The 16,374-nt window shown below is 39.3% G+C and overlaps 1 protein-coding gene across 3 annotated transcripts in view; it reads right to left on the reverse strand.

The window, feature by feature from the left end:
- The window catches only part of TNR (tenascin R), a 492,944-nt gene that overhangs the window by 116,173 nt on the left and 360,397 nt on the right, over positions 1 to 16,374 (reverse strand). For all 3 annotated transcript variants that reach the window (XM_077278440.1, XM_077278441.1, XM_077278442.1), the window contains 3 exons: positions 15,015 to 15,165; positions 14,325 to 14,594; positions 7,663 to 7,848 (listed from right to left, as the gene is read on the reverse strand). In XM_077278440.1, the coding sequence (XP_077134555.1) occupies positions 7,663 to 7,848; positions 14,325 to 14,594; positions 15,015 to 15,165 (607 nt within the window). The remainder of the gene's footprint in view (positions 1 to 7,662; positions 7,849 to 14,324; positions 14,595 to 15,014; positions 15,166 to 16,374) is intronic.

A 16,374-nucleotide genomic window follows, 5' to 3' on the forward strand; every position in this document is an offset into this window, starting at 1 on the left:
CCCCCTTTATCACCACCTTAAATAGGGAAAAATGATAAAATTAAAAAAATGTATTTATTTCTATTTTCCCGTTAGGGTTAGGATTAGGGCTAAAGTGAGGGTTGGGACTACAGTTAGGGTTAGGGTTGGGGCTAAAGTTAGGGTTAGGGTTTGGATTACATTTACGGTTGGGATTAGGGTTAGGGGTGTGTCAGGGTTAGGGTTGTGGTCAGGGTTATGGTTGGGATTAGGGATAGGGGTGTGTTGGAGTTAGGGGTGTGGTTAGGGTTGGGATTAGGGTTAGGGGCATGTTCGGGTTAGGAGTGTGGTTAAGGTTATGGTTGGGGTTGGGATTAGGGTCAGGGGTGTGTTCGGGTTAGGGTTGGAGTTAGAATTTGGGGGTTTCCAGGGTTTCCAGTGAAACACTTGGGGGTTCAAAGTTCTCGCAGCACATCTAGATAAGTTCCTTAGGGAGTCTACTTTCCAAAATGGTGTCACTTGTGGGGGACTTCCCTGTTTAGGCACATCAAGGGCTCTCCAAACGCGACATGGCATCGGATCTCAATTCCAGCCAATTCTGCTTTGAAAAAGTAAAACAGTGCTCCTTCCCTTTCCGAGCTCTCCCGTACACCCAAACAGTGGTTTACCCCAACATATGGGGTATCAGGGCACTAAGGACAAATTGGACAACAACTTTTGGGGTCCAATTTCTCCTGTTACCCTTGGGAAAATATAAATCTGGGGTCTAAATATAAGTTTTGTGGAAAAAAAAAAAATTTTTTTCATGGCTCTGCGTCAAACTGTAGTGAAACACTTGGGGGTTCAAAGTTCTCACAACACATCTAGATAAGTTCCTTGGGGGGTCTAGTTTCCAATATTGGGTCACTTGTGGGGGGTTTCTACTATTTAGGTACATCAGGGGCTCTGCAAACGCAACATGACGCCCGCAGACCATTCCATCTAAGTCTGCATTCCAAACGGCGCTCTTTCCCTTCCGAGCTCTGCCATGCACCCAAACGGTGGCTCCCCCCACATATGGAGTATCAGCGCACTCAGGACAAATTCTCCAACAACTTTTGGGGTCCAATTCCTCCTCGTATCCTTGGGAAAATACAAAACTGGGGGCTGAAATATCATTTTTGTGGAAAAAAAAGGATTTTTTTATTTTCACGGCTCTACGTTATAAACTGCAGTGAAACACTTGAGGGTTAAAAGTTCTCACAACACATCTAGATAAGTTCCTTAGGGAGTCTACTTTCCAAAATGGTGTCACTTGTGGGGGCTTCACTGTTTAGGCACATCATGCAACATGGCGTCCTCTCTCAATTCCAGTCAATTTTGCATTGAAAAGTCAAACGGCGCTCCTTCCCTTTCAAGCTCTGCCATGCGCCCAAACAGTGGTTTATCCCTACATATGGGGTATCAGCGTACTCAAGACAAATTGCACAACAACTTTTGGGGTCCAATTTCTTCTGTTACCCTTGGGAAAATAAAACAAATCTGTAGTTAATTTTTTGTGAAGAAAAGTTAAATGTTAATTTTTTTTAAACATTCCAAAAATTCCTGTGAAACACCTGAAGGGTTAATAAACTTCTTGAATGTGGTTTTGAGCATCTTGAGGGGTGCAGTTTTTAGAATGGTGTTACACTTGGGTATTTTCTATCATATAGACCCCTCAAAGTGACTTTAAATGTGATGTGGTCCCTAAAAAAAAATGGTGTTGTAAAAATGAGAAATTGCTGGTCAACTTTTAACCCTTATAGCTCCCTAACAAAAGAAAAATTTGCTTCCAAAATTGTGCTGATGTAAAGTAGACATGTAGGAAATGTTACTTATTAAGTATTTTGTGTAACATATCCCTGTGATTTAAGGGCATGAAAATTCAAAGTTGGAAAATTGCGAAATTTTCTAAATATTCACCAAATTTCCATTTTTTTCACAAATAAACGCAAGTAATGTCGGGAAATTTTACCACTAACATGAAGTTCAATATGTCACAAGAAAACAGTGTCAGAATCACCGGGATCCATGCAAGCGTTCCAGAATTATAACCTCATAAAGGGACAGTGGTCAGAATTGTAAAAATTGGCTCGGTCATTACCATGCAAACCACCCTTGGGGTTTAAGGGGTTAACAATGAACTTGTTCAAGAGTTTACAAGAAGCTTGAAAAATCTCCTTGAAACTTTCCTTGCAAGACAAAAAGTGGTCAAAAAAGAATTAAAGTCAAAAAGCACAAACTGTACAGTTAGTTGTTGAGGTTTCTTTTTACTATTCTGCTAAATATTGGTTTTCGGCCTTTTTCCCCGAAGCTATAGGATTAATGACTGTTTTGGGATGGGATGACTGGAAATTAATGAAATCTCGGTCTCTGACGTCTGCACAGTGCTGTGTACAGTATTACAAATTTTGATAATCTTATTTAGTAGAACTGTCACATCTCGAAGGCCAGATTAAGATTAGTATCTCAAATTATTCGTTAAGCAACCTTTGAAAGATATAAGATATTCTTCAGAGGTTGCTTAGAGAATAATTTGATGCGTGAAGTGGCTAGATGGTAATTGGGAAATGTGATTAGCGTTGCCTGCCTGCTGAAAAACGATAATTATAAAACTACAAGCAATATACTGTATATAGGCCAAGTTTACTCAACTGAAATTAGCCACAATCCTTATTTCTTTTTAAGGTAAATATGGAAAGAAATGTCAAAACTGGAAGAAGTAAAAAGGAAAAGAAGAATGGGTCCTGTGGAGTTTTTAAAAAAGGTCATTTTCCAGAAATTGAGTTTTTCTTGTTGATGCGTTGTGCCTGATATTGTAGGTCATTCGCATTCATTCTTTTTAAGAAACAGCGCCACTCTTGTCCATTGTTGATGCCAGGTATTGCGACTGAGCCCTATTCACTTGTAGGTGTAGCTGTGTTTATTGAAGCAGATTATCTGACACCATCGCTCAGTCTCAATGAGGAAGTGACAGCCCCATTAATCTTTATAAGACAAAATAGTCAGGCATAAGACTCCTCTATCTTATACTATCACATAAAGACAGGCAATATCCCAAATTACTCCTCTCCTGACCTGTCTTCAGCTGTGTTCATCTACCCGGTGATGCTATCCACTTGGATGTATAGCGGATATAATAGAGTTTCTTATCTCCTCACTTATGTGTGTCTTTTTTATTCTTGCTGCTAGAGACACATTCTCCTGGTCACCGAGGCGTACAGACACATATGAGATTCCCATAAGCAATGTCTTGGTAAAGGCTGTCTAGCTGAAATCACTGAAAAAAATAGCACTTTAAACCCTTCTTGATGTTTTTTTCAGCCTCATATTGACCTGTTGCTCTTTAACTCATATGTTTTGGATTCTAATTTTAATTCTTGTGCCTTCTATATAGAGTATTATATATACGGTACCTCTGGGTACCTAAAAAATGTCAAAATTAAAACCTGAAATTAGAGATTACATCCCTGATAGACATGCTCTGACGGGTACTATAATTTAGGCATTGACAAATCAATAGGTTGTAGTGCTGGTGGCATTTCGCTCATTCTGTTTTCTTTTACTACTCTTGTTTTGCCACTTTGAGCATCTGATCTCTCACTTTCCTTTAGCCATAGACTTTACCTCCAAGAAATCCATCTATAAAAAGTGATATATATACGAGATAGACAGACAGATAAATTGAGCATCACTCTCCATCCAGCATCCAAGCTCTAAAAGAGTTTGTTCTTGAGAAATGGAAAAAGATAGATGTTTCAATATGTCGCCAACTTCTTCATTCTATGTCTAGAAAACGTATCTGATATCTGGCACCAACACGTTAGCAACAGAGGTTTTTTTCCATCTTTAGAGACAATTTTAATTTTTATTTTTAACTTAAATACATGAATTTGGGTTTAAAAGTATTTTTTGCAACCGTGTTTCATAATAAATTTTGCACCATCTGTTTTGTATAGTTTAAGTTTTGCACCTTCTGTTGCTGGTTTATGAATGAGTTTGCTGAGAATCCATTGGTGATCTCATTTTTGACACTTTTTCTGTCTTTTTTTTTCTGAGCTCTTCTCAGCTGATTTATGACCACAGACCACGTCAAAGTTGAACGTGCAGGAAAACAAAGAGACTGTAACAACCAAACGGTGCAGGATTTTTAGTGGAACCTTATTGGGCCCAAATGATTTTTAGTCTTAAACACATGCATTTAAGTAAGAAGAATAAAATTGTCACTAAGGGTGGACAACCCTTCTGTGAGGTGCGGCCTCTATCACTCTCACTTGCTTTTTCAGGTCCCATAGATGTTTGATTGTTTTGAGATCTGGGGAATTTGGACCCATTGTGTCATTTCAGGTAAGTGACCCATATGCACCCATCCATCTACATGGTGTTTGAAAAATTGATTCATTAGACCCGGCCACCCTGTTCCATTTCTCCAAGATCCCAGGGAAGGACACTGCTGGTTTTAATGTTCATGTAGACAGTACCATACTTGGGTATTACCCTTGTCAGAGCAGGAGCAACACATGGGGCACGACCGGGTTTTAACAGTTTAAATGCCTAAAAGGAGTGGCTCCGATCCCTTCTGCGCTTAATTGAGTCTGGTTCCTCATATAACTCTGGTGAGACCAAACCTTTTTTATTTATGAGCATTGGTTACAGTAAGCACTTGCACTTTACATGTTTGTTTTGGTGGTCCATATGGATACAAATTTATCTTGATATTTTATACCTAGGATTAAAATTTTAGTTTTATATATATATTTCTCCCTGTTGGGTAAATTAATTATAATTGGAGAATTGATATAGGCCTGCCCACTATAATAGACTCCTGCTTTATGGTCCTTTGCCTTCTGGCATCCTGCTTGCCGGTAAGGGATGCGCTCTAGAATATTGACAGCCAGCGGCATGGTCGCAACAGCTGGTCTTAACTGTGCATTCTCTCAAGCTGTTAACAGAGGCGGCATTACCCTCTGCAACAAGGGTGAACGTTTGGGGTACCCAAAATGGCCAAATTGTCGATTTTAAAGCATGGAGCAAGCACGTTCTCCTGGTTTGGAAAACTTACACTTCTGATAGGTGGTCGATTGAGAACGGAAAGGATTTAAGAAGTGGAAAATTGCAAAGTTACTTATTTTAACCAGCACTTTGCAATTCTGTTTATTTAATAAGACAAACCCTAAAAGTATTGTGGCATCTTTTATGATTTCCAATGTTATTTCTCACGAGACCAGGAATCTGGATTAGACCACTTTACTGTAGAGTGAATTAAATATTTTGATGGCACAGAGTACAAGCTTCTATATAACTTTGTATTGCCATATTTTGGAATTATTACTTGAGGTCACTCATGCCCACTCCCCAATCCAAGTATCAAGATAAAGAGTCCTTGGCTATAACTTCACATTACAAAAATCAGAGGTGTAATCAGCAGAAAGCACGATTGGTGTAAGAACACTAAAAAAAGTAACCACACAGCTGGACATAGCCGCTCCATAATTATACCTGCTGACCCAAATGTCTGGTACTCAGAATTCAGACCCTTAACAGAATATAAGCCCAGACTCAAGCTGTGAGTGAGCAATGCCCTGTGTATGATTGCTCCAGAGATTTCAAGGGTTTGTATGGTAGGGGATACTTATGTGTGATGCTTGGAGGTCTGTGGTCTGATTTTCATTCTGAAAAGTAAAAGTAATAATAATATGAAGGGAAAATCATTTCTAAGCGTCCGTGAAGCCACAGAGACATTGAATCTACACTATGGTAACAAACAGCAATTATCTGAGATTACCAGGTAGTGAGGGCACTATAGCACCTGTATTATATTGCACAGTCATCGTTAAGATTTTAAGGAAAACGTACTAGCTATATGTGCGGCACGTTGGATGGCACAAAATACTGAGGGATGGGCACAGGGGTTGTTACTTATTTTTTTCCCTTTTGAAATTGTGCACCCCTAAGAAGTTGGATCACTAGCTCTGATGAGGCAGGGCAGTGTATTAACCCCAGATTTCTGGTTGGGTGCTACAGATTTGTAGACGAGCTTTACTGTGAATTGTACTGTCATCTTCATGTCACCGATACAGTTGGATCATGTGATAGATCAGGGAGTCATAGGTTTCCATCCCCTTCACCCTCCAATCTACATGATACTGTATGCCTATGACAATGCATGCGAAGCAATGATGAAACTGCATTGTGCCGCCTATGCCGGCAACTCTGTGCGATGGAGTAGACAGGACTAAGTCACACAAACTAGGAGAGTGCAAACTTATTTTTTGTAGGGAGTGACAGTGGTAGTATTATTAGTTTTGTAGGAGGCACTCAATGGCCATTATGACTGTTTAAGGAGGTCAGTAAGGAGGTATTAATATTTTCTAAAGGAGGCATTCAGGGGACATTATTTTCTTTAAGTGGGCACTCATGGGGGTGGGGGACAAAAATGACCAAAGGTTCAGAATTGACTAGAAAAGAAAATATAAAATCATCTGATCTCTCAACCGATCCTGTTCTAACAGAGTCTGGTCCACCGCCGAACTGTACTTCAAGCTCAAACAATGTTGTCTCAACTCAGGGGGATGTAAATACTACAGGCTTTGGTTGGCTGCAGCAGTCATATGTCCATGAATCGGGAGGTAATCATTACATAAGGAAGTAAAGACCAGGCACCACGGAGGATCAGTGATGGGTACTGTTTGTTTAATGTATGCAAACCTTTTAAAGGCCCCGATTCATCAAGGTGTTTATGAGAGAATTGTGGTGTAAAATGCACAAAAAGTTTGTGTCTTTTGGAGTTTTTCGCTCTAATTTTAGCCAACTCTGACAATGTGGACAGAGCTGGGGTGGAAACAGGAGTAATTCCCACCTGATAAATTGATTCAAATTTGTGACGAACCTTATGCCAGAAATGTAACTGCAGTTCCATATTGGAGTATCGTTTCCGTCAATGTATACGGAGGAGGCACGTCAGTGATACGTTTTTTTCTTCTTTAAGGAAATGAAGAGCTGAGTGACAATCCCCATGAGCGCTGCTGCCATTCCGGTTTGTTGCCTGCTACTTTTACCAGTGTATCCAAATACAAAAGCTGATACATACACTTTCCAAAAACTTCCCTCAGCAGTGCGCTTCTGCATTGTCTCTTTTAGTATGCGGCAAAGCAACAGAAGGGCACTACAGCCATAACCAGTGTACTATCCTCGGGCGAGTGCAAAACCAATTCTCTAGCAATTTTCTGGACCCTGCCTCACCCCCTTAGGACCTGCACTCGGCACAGCTTGGTTTTTTTTTTTACTGAATTTTATTTTAATGATTATCGCAGCCTATAAACCTATTAGAATTAAGAGTACTAAAGTGCACGTCTGATGTAATGTGTTAATGCTGGTTTTGACCTAGCGTTGTACTGGGAAGCTTGCACTGGATGTCTTCCAGAAGAACAGCAGGACTGGAGGCTGCCCAGTATTAATGAAGTAGAGAGCTCTTTATAGCTTTGCAGTTCGTCCGTAGTATTTATATGTGTTACATTCTGACAAGTTACATAGATGCATATATCAGAGACTGGGGGGACGATACGAGACACAACCATATCATGCATTACCACTCTGAGTGGTGAACTGGGCATGATGCAGTCTAGTGGTTTCATCCAGAAAGTATCTCCAGCTATTCTTTGCATTACAATGTAACTTTACGCTCACCCGTAAGTGTGGCTTTTGTGGTCTGGCCACCATTTCGTGGCACCTTCAGTTCATGGTACTGATCTCCCGCCAAGGTGCTGAATACCACTCGGTACCCCTCACCCTCGGCATCACTGTTATCCCAGTCCAATTCTAAAGTCGATGATCCCCGAGAGGTAACCCGTAGATTTTTAGGTGCGTCAAGCTCTGCGGGGAAAAGAAATAATGGAAATAATTTAATGCATACAGACATATTTGCCAACATTGAATTAAAAAAACAAATGTATTATTCACAATTATTGTTATAAATTCTTAAGTATAACAGCGGACATGAAAACGACTGACTAATATTCAAAATAAGGATTTGGTAGGCAGGGAAGGTGAGCGCGTGAACGCTATTTCTTCCTGTGATCAGCACTGGAGATAGGATTTTATCCAGTAATATTGCATCAGGTTGACTTTATCAGGTGCCGATCTTTGACCACTTTCCACCAGTGAATTGGGTCTGTAAATAGATTATTGGGGAGTCTAAAAGGTTAATGAATCTGTGTAGTATTTTTTGCCATATTGTCAAAGCTTTGTATTATGAAAATCGTGGTAAGCCTAGAGTTACACGACCGTTTTCTCTCCATCCGAAAAACACAGTCCGATTATGCTGTTCAGACTGATTGGGGTTTGAGACGATTTTCTCGGAGGTGAAGAGAAAAAAAATAGTTTCCCCAATTTCTCCACTATGTCAGTGAAAATCGGGTGGCGCTTTTTTCACGGGCCCATAGACATGAATGGACTAGTGACATCTGATTTTTGGAGGCAAATTGTGCATGTTGCAATTTTTTTTCTTGGCCTGAGGAAAAAATTTAACATGTACACAGCCTCATAGAATAACATTGGGATGAGTGCATTCCATCAAAATCACGGCTAGCACTCATCCGATTTAAACATTTGTGAACGAGTCCTAAAAGTGACAAAAATGTCTCAAAGAGAAGGAGAAATAGTTTTCTGAAAAAATATACTTTAAATAATGCAGAAGGTTTACTGAGCTAAGAGTTTAATTGCATGTGGCCATTAAGTTTTGGGTGTAAGTATTGACATATACAGTATAATATATGTTAATACAATACAGACCTTGATCTATATCTAAATTATGTGGCCAAGGAAAAATATCTTGCTGGGGCCAACCTGTCAACTCTGCATCCGGGACGTGTTACGCGCCAATAACTCCCTCAACTATGCTCATGATTGTATGAAAGGAGGCACTTTTTTGCGTGAGTATCTCTTCAAGTAGTGCCTTTTTTGGGGGACACTTGGATGGTAGTATTGTTTGTAGGACCACTCTAACACCACTTGCAATCGAGGCAATACAGCTGCTGGATTTTACAGGATGCCCATTGCATCTGAATCTGATCTTTAGTAGAATTCTTCTAGCAGTCCTCCTAGTTGCATACTTCAATGACTTTATGTGCACAACATGATGGTGCCATCTAAATTGATAATGATAATGCTAATTATAATAATAGTAGTAGTGACTGTGTGGAGGTTAACGCTTCACAAATTTTTAAGAGGAAATTTGAGACAGCTAATGAATAGATCAATGGTGGGCAGTGCAGCCTGGAGAATGCAGACCATTCATTGACAGGACTTCAAGGGAAATGATCCGAGCGCAGCTCTCCTGTAAAGGGGCTTTAAGCAGATGTCAGCATGTAAAACGACTGTACAATTCGTCCCTCGTTTTCTCTGTAAAACCAGTAATTAACATTACTTAAGCTTTGTCTAGCACGCCTGCTCCCTTATTCTGCATTTGCAATAGATTTCAGCTGAAATATTTATAAATGTGCCCAAAATGAGGCGGCAGAAACCATGAACATTAAATAAGGTGGCTGATTCATTGACTCCAATGACATTTGTTACCATAAAGAGCAATCTTCTCCAACTGGTGGATTTCCGGCTGTGCAAATCGACCACTCCAAGCATGATGGATACCATGGTCACAGGGAACATATACTATTACGTCATGTCTTTGAATTGCCAACCATGTAATACATGGAAGGACTCGGAATGATACACCGAGAGATTTTCTTTGAGGGTGACATTCTACACCTACTAATTAAATAGCCCACCAGGTAATCAAATGACTTGTCAAACCTGTCAGACCACAAGCCACTTTGGCTAATAGAGAGAGGTTAGTATAGGACCCCGTGTGTGCTGTCCATATATCTTAATGGGCAGAGGTGTCAAACTGCATTCCTCGAGGGCCGCCAACAGGTCATTTTTTCAGGATTTCCTTAGCATTCCACAAGGTGCTGGAATCATTCTGTGCAGGTGATTAAATTATCACCTGTGCAATACAAGGAAATCCTGAAAACATGACCTGTTGGCGGCCCTCGAGGAATGCAGTTTGACACCTCTGTTAATGGGGATCATCATAAGAGGTTGTCTCCATGAGACATCCCCTATATCAGCTTGACAGAAGAGGACATCTCAAAGACACATTTCGACTCCAGGTATTATTTCATTCTATCGGAAATATTCCTTAATTTAGTGTAGTCATCCTCACATTTGTCCTTTAAAAACCTTTCTACATTTAATTAATTGTGTTTGAAATATGTTTTGTGGATTTTCGTTACAGAAATCAAAAACAAGATAACTGTGATGAGCGATTTCAAGCACAGTGGGCTGCAAAAAAACCCTGCTATGATATAAAGCCCTCTGCCAAACGTCAAGGAGATGAGCTGAAAATAAGTACATAGAAAAGTTTATATTGTTTCACAACTTGGTAACCTAAAACTACAGAGGGCAAATAGCATTTTATAAGCCTACAGCCTCTTCGTGCTAAGCGAAAAAAAAAAGGCAGTGATTACATTCAGGATCAGATGGCTCAAGTCTTAGCCAGGTGGCTTAAATCAAAAATATATTAATGTACTGGGGAAAAAAATAAACAGTATGGACTACATGGTGAAAATGATGTGGATTCCTGAAATCAACATGTATATGCTAATTGCCTCTTCAGTGTGAAATAGAACTTGAATTGTAGCACCACCTATTGGATATAGCAATTCTTAAAATCAATGTCAACCCTCTAACGAGTCTTGCCACATGACTTTGGATAAGCCAACACAGCAACTCCATTTGCAAGCACATGTTTCAAGGTATTAGCCCTTCATCAGCGTAAAGCAAATGGTCTGATCTGGCTAGGTGAGATGTCTCTGATTAAAGATGTAAGGTGTAACAATTCTAGTGGTAGAGTGTTATATCAGCGTAAGGAGACTTATAGGCCATGCAATACTCCTCTGGGAATTTAAAAGTGCAAATGGCCTCTTCAGAGAGGAAGAGGATTTTAACTCTGGCGCCACCTATTAGATGTAACACTCCTGCTTTTCACTAATGAAGGGCAAACACCCTGAAACACATATATATGCAAATGGAGTGTCTGGTTTGGCTTTTTATCCTATGACATGTGTCAAAGCTTGTTAGAGGGGCAATATTGACTTTGAGGATGGCTACATTCCATGGGGTAGTGCTAAATTTCAAATCCTCTTCATTTCTGGAGAGAAAATGTGCATATTCAATTTACCAGAGAAGCATTGTATGGCCTACATGTCTCTTTATACTGATTTTGCGCTCTCTACGAGGAGATATGTTACCAATAAGACATCTTGTATATGAACTTGTTATACATCCCAATCCAAAATTGTGGGCATTATTGGAGTTTGTCCTCTTGTAGCTATAACATCCTCTAATCTTCTCAGAAGGCTTTCCCGGAATTTTTGTATATTTAGCTAAGTAAGCATTTGGAAATTTGGTCCTGATGCTAAGCAAGAAGGTTGGGCTCTAAATCATGAATTATAATTAATACTATAATATTTAGAATTGAGAGTCCTCCGTGGTTGATACCTTTTTAATAGCTAACTGAAAAGATGGTAACAAATTGCAAGCTTTCGAGACTACTCCAGTCCCTTCATCAGGCATAGACTAATAGAAATTCTGAAGAATCACATATTTATGCACAACACAGCACAGAAAAATGCCATAGATAAGACAGGTGACAGGAAGCAGAACTACCATTATATTACTGATAAACAGTTATGCCCATAAATATTGGAACAGTTCATAGATAAGGAGTGTGAATGTTTTATTCTCCTCTGATTGGGGTCTGTTTCTATGTTATGATACCTCCACACGGTCTGAGGAGCAAATTCCTTAATTGATGTAAAAAGACATAAATCCATGCGACACATTCATTCCTGCACTGAGTGTGTCAAAGGTCATCATCTGCTTATATTCCCAGACTCTTTGGTCTCTCTGAGATTTGAAGTTACCTTTTAATACAAATAATTTCATGTCCATAATGCTATGATCAGGGAGACAAAAATGTATAGCCACAAGTAGATGTATTCTTTTTTCTCTTATTGTATGGCAGAAACTGAGAACAAGGATGAACTCTCATCACCGTACAATAAGAGAAAAAAGAATGCTCGACAGCCACTCCTTTAGTGCTCATTGGGGTTACTGGCAAAAGTCAAGTCCAATTATCAACAGACCCTTAGAGAATGAACAGAGTGCAGGTCTTACTTAGGTTCAGGTCCCGTCGATCAGACCCCACCAATCAATAAGTTAGCTCGTTTTAACCGGACAACCCCTTTCAGCAAATCTCTGAGTGAGCAGTTTCATGGATTCATTCTAAATGTAAGTGAAGTTTCATCATAATACATCCTTAGTGTCCAAAGAAGCAAAACCACTCGATAAATATAGACCACAATATGTGCTCACAACCCTTGACTAGGCAAAAAACTCATTAAAGTATTACTGAGCTGCTTCAGTCACATGAAACGCGGCTTTTCTCCAATAGTCCTGCAGGCTGAAGCCATCACGTTTAATGCACTGATATTTGTCAATCAATCATGATTTAGAAGAAAAGGGAAGGTTGGTCCATGATAAATATCTCACATAGTTCATCTCACTCAGTGCAGATTGAAGGACATAACAAAAGGGCCAGCTCAGCTGTTTTATGCCTTTATTATATACAAGTACATGTGCCTCCTGGCTAGCCTACTATTTATAATACAGTCCTGATGGAAGAAAATATTTTTTAGTTTTTTATTAGTTTTTTTCAATATCCCCACCTGAAATTTTCCTTAGAGGAATATTCATGAGATACATACGCCATGTTTATATTCCATATGGAAAATATATTTCTCCCTCTTCAGTGCATAAGGTAAAATCCATAACATAATAAATGAGCATGTAACTTGTGAATGGACCCTAAACGTTGAGTAGCTACAGCAAGAAGCTAATGCATAATTTTAATAATTGCCATAAAAAAGAAAAGAACCCCTTTAAAGATCGATCCAGAAGGAATGGAAATGTTGTGGATTTTACCTGTGGATTTGTGTTGGTAAAATCCATAAAATTTTTCAGTGCCAGGCATGTGCATGACATTTTAACAAATTTTAATCGCCTAGCACGGATTTATTGTGGATTTGCTCCATAATAGTGATGTTAAACTCAGCATTTAAATCCTAATGTTGGGGACCTTCTGTGGATTACTTTTGGATTAGCACTAGAATACGCAGGTGGGATTCTAGTTAGGACACTCGCACAAGACGTCTTTTAAACAGGTGAATCTGCCAAGTTTTTCAAGCAGAAGAGACTTCATGAAAAAATGCTTGTGGTGTTTTTCCTGAAACGTCATTTTTGTCATAGTTTTGACCCATTTTTTAGTGCCTTTTTTTTACTGGTATGTATAAAAAGGTCCGATCACTTCATTGAGCCGTTTTGTTACTTTGGAAAGAAAATTTTGTTAAAAGATGCTCAAAAGACTGAACATACTAACAATATATTGTTTTTACATGGAAATGCATATGCTAATGTGAATATAATATAAATATAAATTTTTTTTTTTAATTTACGGAGTACACCTCCCTGAAAAAGAGGTCATGTGCCCATACCCAAAAAAATAAAAAACAGTATACCCTACATTGGCCAGTTGTCCATTTATCCATAGATCAGTTTTCTTGTGCCTCAACTAATCATGACTGATGTCAAAACACCAGTAGATTTTCACTACTTTTTGGTTCCCAATTGGTGAGCCAGTTCAAAAATGCAATATTTTTGAGTGGGCTCCTTGAAGGGTTCTGCGCAACAACTGATGCACAAATGATGGCATTGGTTCTTCCATCAGTTTCAGAGCCCGTCTGGCGAGAAAAAATAGCTGAATAAGTGGAAATGAAGCCTTACCAGTTTTCTGCGGCTCCCGTGCTGACACTACCCGGGTCCAATGAGCAAAAGACAGAATTAAGTATTAAAGGGTAACTAACTATCATTTGTAAATAGTTAGTTAATTTGTTTCAGAGGTTGGAAAAAGTTGCTGATCGGTGGAAGTCAAAGGCCTGAGATCACATGTGATCACTCAAAAGTGGTCTCAAGTCCCAAACTTGCCACTGACCAGCAACACTTTTCAGCCACTGTAGCGTATCCAAACTTTTTAGCAAGCATGTTATGTTCTTCTAGATACGTAGAATTAGTATGAAGAAATTAAACTTTGTATCTTGGCCATCATTGTTCTTGTAGGTGACGTTCTCAGACAGGCGTCACAGTTGTTGGTTGTGGAGCAGAACCAAAGTCACCCCACTACTGTGGCACAAAACCGCTAGCACATGTGTATGTAAATAAATGAGAGTGCAAACCTGTTGTGAAGGTGGCGTTGACAGGGTCACTGCGAGTATCTCCCCGGATTCCAGACACCGACACCTCATACTGAGATCCAGGCCGCAGAACTTGCATGGAGTACTGACTCAAAGGGGGCTGCAGACGGAAGGTGGTCTTTTCTCCTTCTCCATTGATCGGTCCATACTGCAGCTGGATGAAGTCCAGTTTTGCTCTTGCTGGAGTCCATTCCACAAAAGCTACTGTGTCAGAAACATCTCGAACCAGGATGTTAGAAGGGCCGTCCATGACTATGGAGAAAACAAACCCTTGTTAAACTGTATTCTCCGGTGAATTTGCTGTTCTCAGGATGACCGTATCACCGTCCTTGATCAGACCTTCAAACATTACCGTATATGCGAACAAAAGATTCATTAGTTTAGAGGGAAGCCAATATACTTCTAAGGTATTGCTGACTTCCTGAGCTGACCAATGTACTTAATGCACTGTCACCATAAATCTTTCCTACATCTTTTGCCATTTGTCGCAGTATTAATCTTCACCCAACTATCTTTTATTTTATTTTTTTTCACAATGAATTAAAGCTGCTGAGAGGGTTGTCATCGCGTTTGTAACATATAGACCAAGTGCCCTCAGCAATTACAATGACCTCGGCCTCCAGTTGCCATCCACTTGTCTACCTGATACATGTGCTGTGCCAGCTTTCTTACCAGTTGAAACGCTGCCCGATGTTGGGGGGCTCCTTGCCTGCTCCTTCAGGGAAATTATGCTTATGGTGTACTCTTCTCCAGGCTTCAGCCCTGTCTGGTTATAAGAAGTGACGCTGCTGGGGAGCTGGACAGTTAGGCCACCCTCGTTATTCTGCCAATGAAAGAAATGGAGGGATGAATGTAAGATGTACGATGACATGTAGCAATGAAGCATATGAATGGCAATGGAGACATATATACTATACTATTCTGTATATATACACACACACAAACGTACATATACACATACACCATGTATCATATACATCATCGCCAATTGCATGAAACACTTCACCAATATGTTACTGTAAAGAGACACTGAAAATATAACGTAAATGCTCTCAGTCTTTTTTTTTCTACGTCTTTTCCCTCTTTTTTCCCCACTCCCTTTTCCTTTCCCCACACCCACACCTTACAATCCTCCCTCTTATGTAAAAATAAATAAATGAAATGGTGTAGCTGCACGGACCTAGGAATATTATGCAAAATGATTTTTTAAAAGGATTGGGCGAAAAGCAGCAAAATCTAAAAACTAAATAAATATATATATATATATATATATATATATATATATATATATATATATAAACACACATACATACATTTATATATATATATACCGGTATATATATATATATATATACGGTATATGGTCTGTCATTTATACAGAGTGCTGTTAAAAAAACAACTAAGATCAAGAATAAAAAAAACAAACTATGGAAAAATTGCTGTTTTCCACCTTCGCTCCAAAAGAAAATAAACCTTACATACAGTATATGTACCTCTATATGGTACAATTAAAATACAAGTTGTCGCTGATAGACTTCCCCATTACTAACACCAGGGCTTGTTGTCAGCTTTGATTTTTGGACACTACACAGCTGACATCAATCCCAAGCACCCCGATTGCCAACACACCAGGGCATTTGGAAAGAGTGCACCAAAATTGCAGCATCTCATGTGCTGCTCCACTTCCAGGAGACTGCAGTCTGGTATTTTTAGGCTGGGAAGGGCCCAATAACCATGGAACTTCCACCCTGATAATATCAGTTCAATGTTGTCTGCTTTATCTTTGCTGGTTCAAAAAATGGGGAGGACCCCATATAATTTTTTTCATTTATTTATTTATTTTGTTTATTTATTAGCTTAATAAATGTACAAAAGCTCCACACACAAGGCACAAATGTGTCGTAGAATTGTGAAATTATATATCTTCTGGATATCTATCTATCTAAAATGAAAAAAGCAGCACCAGTAGTTTAAGCGCAAAGCCTCCAGGTACACACCAGTCCACAGTTATAGCAAAAAAAAAAAGTTTAAA

Source organism: Ranitomeya variabilis, chromosome 8, assembly GCF_051348905.1.
Source record: "Ranitomeya variabilis isolate aRanVar5 chromosome 8, aRanVar5.hap1, whole genome shotgun sequence".
NCBI classification, from domain to species: Eukaryota; Metazoa; Chordata; class Amphibia; order Anura; family Dendrobatidae; genus Ranitomeya; species Ranitomeya variabilis.